Source organism: Urtica dioica, chromosome 7, assembly GCF_054948205.1.
Source record: "Urtica dioica subsp. dioica isolate 48M chromosome 7, U.dioica_male_clone48M_v1_H2, whole genome shotgun sequence".
In the NCBI taxonomy this organism is placed as follows: domain Eukaryota; kingdom Viridiplantae; phylum Streptophyta; class Magnoliopsida; order Rosales; family Urticaceae; genus Urtica; species Urtica dioica.
In genome coordinates, this window is record NC_142762.1 from 39094667 (window position 1) to 39100342 (window position 5676).

The 5676-nt window shown below is 38.1% G+C and overlaps 1 protein-coding gene across 3 annotated transcripts; it reads left to right on the forward strand.

The window, feature by feature from the left end:
• Window positions 1-234: 234 nt before the first annotated feature.
• On the forward strand, window positions 235-5426 carry LOC149391433 (Transducin/WD40 repeat-like superfamily protein). 3 transcript variants are annotated; one of them, XM_089619227.1, is made up of 10 exons: window positions 235-493; window positions 604-752; window positions 833-1000; window positions 1085-1171; window positions 3650-3784; window positions 3865-3975; window positions 4063-4154; window positions 4248-4353; window positions 4450-4536; window positions 4607-5426. In XM_089619227.1, the coding sequence occupies exons 2-10, from the start codon at window positions 621-623 to the stop codon at window positions 5018-5020; spliced, it is 1332 nt and encodes a 443-aa protein (XP_089475353.1). In that variant the 5' UTR covers window positions 235-493; window positions 604-620; the 3' UTR covers window positions 5021-5426. The 3 variants fall into 3 exon arrangements, with proteins under 3 accessions (XP_089475353.1, XP_089475355.1, XP_089475354.1); XM_089619229.1 differs by lacking the exons at window positions 235-493; window positions 604-752; window positions 833-1000 and adding an exon at window positions 3121-3168 and having other exon boundaries at window positions 1083-1171; XM_089619228.1 differs by lacking the exons at window positions 235-493; window positions 604-752; window positions 833-1000; window positions 1085-1171 and adding an exon at window positions 2436-3168.
• The last annotated feature ends 250 nt before the right edge of the window (window positions 5427-5676 follow it).

Consider the following 5676-nt stretch of genomic DNA (forward strand, 5'->3'; position numbering starts at 1 on the left):
GAGAAGAGACTCACGTCGAGACTGACACCTGTCCGGTTTTACAGTCGGTCCACTAATAAAGGTCGTCAACTTTTTACTTGAAACGGCGGTCAATACACGACTGTAAGAGAAAAACGACAGAGAGTTGCTGAAGTTTGAAGACTAAACGACAGAGAATTCTCTTTTTTTTTTCCAAACAGTCTCCTATTTACCGACCTTTCGCTCTATTTTTTTTTTTTTCTATAAACGAACGCCTTTACTCTCACTCGCTTTCCCTCGCGATTTTATCACCCAAACAGAAGATACAAAACTTTCTTTTAGACGCTTCGCTTATATTCTTCTGGTTTCTTTTGTTCTTTCTGTCTGGATTCTAGTATATCCAAATTCAAGTCGATTCACAGGGACGATTGATTTTCTGTTTGGCTCTCGGCTATTAGCTGGTCTGGAAGTGAAGCTCACTGACTCGGTACAATTTTTTTTCAGCAGCAAGACATTTGTTCGTTTCTTCGATTCAGTAAGTAAAGTTTTTCATTTTTTTTATTAGGTTTTTCGCTGTTGGATTTCGTTGTTCTTGTAATTTTTTGCCGTTACTTAGGACCGAAATCATAATCGCAATTTCGACAGGGAAATTCAGAACAAAAATGTCGTACTTCCTAAACGACGATCTCGAATACGTCGTAGATGACTACTTCGGTTTCGAAGCAGACGGTTTCTCCGACGAAGTATCGCTCGAAAACGAGGAAGACTCCGATTTCGATGACTATTTCGGTTCGGTGCGTTTTCTTGTTGGTTGAATTTAGTTTCGGTTTGCTCAGGCGAATATTATTAACGTTTCTTTTGTTTTTTTTTTCAGAGCAAGGTAAAGAGTGACACTTCGGCTTCGGAAGCTAGGAATGGGAAAGACATACAAGGAATACCTTGGGAGAGGCTTAATTTCACGAGAGACAAGTACCGCAAGACTCGATTGAAGCAGTACAAGAACTACGAGTCTCTCTCTTGCTCCCCCAAGGATCTCGCAAAGGTTTATAGCTTTCTTGTATAAAGATTTGGGGAAAAAATATAATCTTTTTTGTTGATCTCATTCTGTGACATGTTTCGTTGTCAGCACTGTTTGGAGGTGGAGAAAGGAAAAAGCTATTACGATTTTCATTTCAATACAAGGCTTCTCAGGCCAACAATCGTTCATTTCCAGGTAGCCTCTCTCTCTAGCGTTGTTTCTATCATGGTTTTTTTTTTTTCCTCCAAAACTTCCCTGGTAAAGTTTACTTTATATTAGGATTTAAACAAAGAAAAAGCATTTCATTTGTTTCTTGTCTCTTTTTGTTATTATTTTGTTTTTTTGTTTTGTTTTCCTTTTGCGTTGTTCTGATCTCATATGAATTAGTGGTCAATCTCTCTAGAGTTTTCTACTTAATCACATCACTTTATAAAACTTTGACATGTTAAGGGATTGTTACTTGATTTGTAGCTAAAGACAGCCTTCTCTTTATGGACTGTTCGAAATTTGGTTATGCACATATTGATTCTCTGTAGTTTTGCTGGTTGCGTTACTAAATATTACTATTGGTGCTAGTTATCCTTGTATGACTATGCAGCTCTGTGCTTCAACCTAACAGCAGTTTTGACTTATAAGGCCTGTTATACATAATCTAAAACACCCCTCTTTTGCTATGCTGGTAACATGTCTCTTTTGTATTTAGCTGCCAAAGATGAAAATCATAAAAAGTATAAATTACATACCTTTTCAATTCATTGAGAAACATTGATCTTTTGTTTTCAGAATAATTCTGTTTGGAAATAGTTGCTATACAGTGCAGCAGCGTAAGGCTTTTGTTTTCCATGGTATTTTACAGGCTAATATGCCCTATGAAAAAAAAGTATTCCATTCAGAATCCTTTTGATTTCTAGCGGTTCATATTTTTTTGGGTTATATAGGTATATAGCCACGCGGCTATAGAGGTTTTGGTTTTAGCCAACCTTTTGTTAATTTTCTGTTAATAGCTACAACAATCTATTTACAGTATGTTAAAAGACGTGAATGACCTCAAATACCCCCAGCCAAATTCCCGCCCATTATTTTCAGCCTATTAATTTAAATGGAAAATAAATATTCGGTCATAACTACTCGCACAAATTGAGGGAGGATTTAAAACTCAATAAATACACATAAATGACCCTTTTTTATTTTTGGTTTATCACAAGTCGAACAAATATTCTGTATATATGCCAATAGGAAATTGCCCCCCTTTATTTTTGGTCAATTTCATCCAGTATTGTAAATACGACGTTGATTTACAGTTAATACTAATTGTTTCATCGTAAATGCATTGTAAATACAAAACATATATACAGTATATTCGTGTAAATAAACTAAAAAAAATTCTGGAAATATTTTGGACGTTCTAAAATTATGAATATATGAAAGACAAAAGAATTGTAAAATTCAAAGTTTTTTGCCACGAAAATAGAAACTAATTAGCTAAAGTCAACGCTGAAAATTTTCAAATAGACGTTAACAATCTTTCCAAATCGGTTAGATTCAAAATTTTAAAAAAAAACTGCCTAATTCAATTAGCGGGCGTAATAAATAAGGGCAAATGTGTAAAACTAATTCAATTAATAAGATGTCACGTAAGCAAGATGGCTATTTACGGGAAATTAACGAAAGGTTGGCTAGAACCAAATTGCTAGTGTTTAAGATGGCTACGTAGCCAATTATTTATGTATTTTTTTTGTTGGCATGTAAAAAGTAATAACAAGATTGAAGTAGACCGATTAAAAGTCGATATATTCCTTCCTACAGAGAAATTATATTGTGCTCCTAGACTTCGTGTAAGGATGAAGTTTTGCCGTCGTATGCTTGGCTCAGCTAACACAGTAACTGAAATTTTCTCTGCCACTTACTCTACATGCTTGAATTGCCTTACTTAAACAGATAATGGAGTTTTTACTGCTACAGATGGTTTTAAATTTTTAGGCGTTCTTGTATTTTATCAAGTTTAGCACCATTCTCAGTCATTTTGATCAACTTACTGCAAATAATGTCAATAATGCCTGATGTTGTTTGTGGTTTTGTGGGATGCGATTTTGTGGCTTAACCCCTATGTGGCATTCGGGCTCTGCTATTTCTGTTTATTTCAGCTATAACAGCAGGGGCGGGAGAGCAGCTGGAGCAACGTTGTTCATATGGTATGATAGGAAAATATCTGAAACATTTAACAGACCGCGTTTTCATGCAGGTTGATCAGAGGCCTCATCCGCACCTAACTTTGACGCTCACAGGAATTTTCGAGTTTTCACTATTTCATGTTTATGTCAATTAGTTTAATGACACCATATATACGTTTTGTGTTCCTCTTTTTTTTTTACTGAAGATTGATTGTGATTTATACATATTCACGCAAGCATCACTTGCAAGTTCGGTATTATGCTTGTTGCCTTTTTATTTTTGAATTCAGCTGACTTCTGCTAATTTGTAATCAAATAATAACAATTTGGTGAAGTGTATTTGGTTGGTTTAGGGAAAGTGTGCCACATTCTCTTAAAACATTTTTCCTGGTTGTGCCTAGCATATTGCACATGATTTTTGTTTTTCTACATGCTCTAATTTTACTTCTACTACAATTGTATGTGAAATGTGGTAGCTGATGTTATCATTTTCCTTGTGTAGTTGAGGAATTTGTTGTGGGCAACGTCAAAGCACGATGTGTATCTTATGCAAAACTACTCAGTAATGCATTGGTCGTCTTTGCTTAGGAGAGCCAAAGAAGTTGTGAATGTGGCAAAACCAATCGTTCCTACCTCGGTACATCAATGCACTTCACTTAATCATGTCAAATATTTTCCGTTTAAGCCAGTCTGACTGAGGTTTGAGCGTTTTTGCAGAATCATCCCAGCTCGATGGCACAGCCTCTTTCTCGAGTGCAGATAAGCACAATGGCTGTTAAGGAGAATTTGTTGGTTGCTGGTGGTTTCCAGGGCGAGCTAATGTGCAAGGTACGCACATAAAAAAAAAATCAATCATTTTGTTATGGGAAAATATATTTTGTTTCTCTGGTCATGTTGCTCTTCTATTTGTAACAGAACCTGAATCATCATGGAATTGCGTTCTGCTCGAGAGTTACAGCAGATGATAATGACATAACCAACACCGTGGACATTTACCAAAACCCCAGGTCGTTTACTTTCTCCGTAAATGTCAAAGGCGAAACAAAACGATACCCTCGCTTCAGCTTATTTTAACATACCCATGGCTTCTCTTTTTGCAGTGGGTCGATGAGAGTCATCGCAGCGAACAATGATGCCCAGATCAGGGTATTCGATGCGGAGAGTTTCGCCCTCCTCAACCGCTACTCCTTCGATTGGTCCGTCAATGTGAGCACCACCGCCTTTTTCTCAACACTCTTTACGTTCCCAGTTCTCTTACCTTTTTTTCTCGTGTTCATTTTCTTCGTTCGTTTGTTCTTTTAGAACGCTTCTGTCAGTCCAGATGGAAAGTTGCTCGCTGTCCTTGGCGACAGTTCCGAATGCCTGCTCGCCGATGCTCAATCCGGAAAAGTAAGCCACATTAATTCTTCCTATTTTGCCCCTCTTACGGGTCAGTAACAATCGTACTTTGGATTGCCAGGTGACTGGTAGTCTCAAGGGTCATTTGGACTATTCCTTCTCGTCGGCTTGGCACCCAGACGGCCAGATTTTGGCTACGGGGAACCAAGACAAGACCTGTCGATTGTGGGACGTGAGAAACACGGCGGAGTCATTAGCAGTGCTCAGCGGAAGAATGGGAGCGATCAGAGCCGTCAAGTTCACCACCGACGGCAAGTTTCTGGCCATGGCCGAGCCTGCCGACTTTGTCCACGTCATCGACGCTCGGTCTGGATACAGCAAAGGGCAAGAGATTGATATCTTCGGCGAGATCGCCGGAATATCCTTTAGCCCCGACGGCGAAGCGCTCTTCGTCGGTGTTGCGGATCGAGCCTATGGCAGTTTATTAGAGTTCAACAGAAGGCACTTTGATCCATACCTTGAGACTGTTTTTTGAGGCAAATGGACGTGTACAAAACCTGAAGAAGCTGTGTGATCCTCTTTTTCTCTGATTTTCAGAGAAGGGAAGGAATATTTGTACTTTTGTATAGAATTATACTAGAGACTAGGGCCAATATAAACTTCATCGACTATTTATGTATGTATACGTGATTATGTGTAGTCGGAGACAGGAATGGCTTTGTTTGTAGTACGACACTGTTTTTCTAGTGATAAAATTTGGCATGCAAAAGAACGCGTAATAAGTTTAGTGGTATAGGGTCCGTAGATTTGTATCAAGGATGACATGAGCTTGGTTTTGTACTTTGTACTTGGAATTTACACGTTTCAACTGGACAGAGATCTTTTTTTTTTTTTTTTTAACAAGGACAGATCTTATTTGGAAGATCTTTATTTGACTGCAATTGGGTATGTTGAAACTGAGAAATGAAAACGACCCACTAATGCTTAAATGTAACACTCAACTCTTCTTATTTTATTATTATCGAAAAATGTAACACTCGCTCGCTATCTCTGCACCAAACTTGGCAAGATTGCGAAGCGTACGTCTTCCTTTTGTCAAAATAAACTAATACGATCTGTGTTTTTGTTTCAGCAGCTGGTCTGAAAATGTAAGCTTTGCTACGAGAACTTCTTTCTACGTGGCACTCTGGG

Coding starts and splice junctions, on each gene's coding strand:
- LOC149391433 (XM_089619227.1), top strand. CDS start 621: ATGTCGTACTTCCTAAACGACGATCTCGAATACGTCGTAGATGACTAC. Junction 3,976..4,062: donor AGGGCGAGCTAATGTGCAAG/GTACGCACATAA, acceptor TATTTGTAACAG/AACCTGAATCATCATGGAAT. Junction 4,155..4,247: donor GACATTTACCAAAACCCCAG/GTCGTTTACTTT, acceptor CTCTTTTTGCAG/TGGGTCGATGAGAGTCATCG.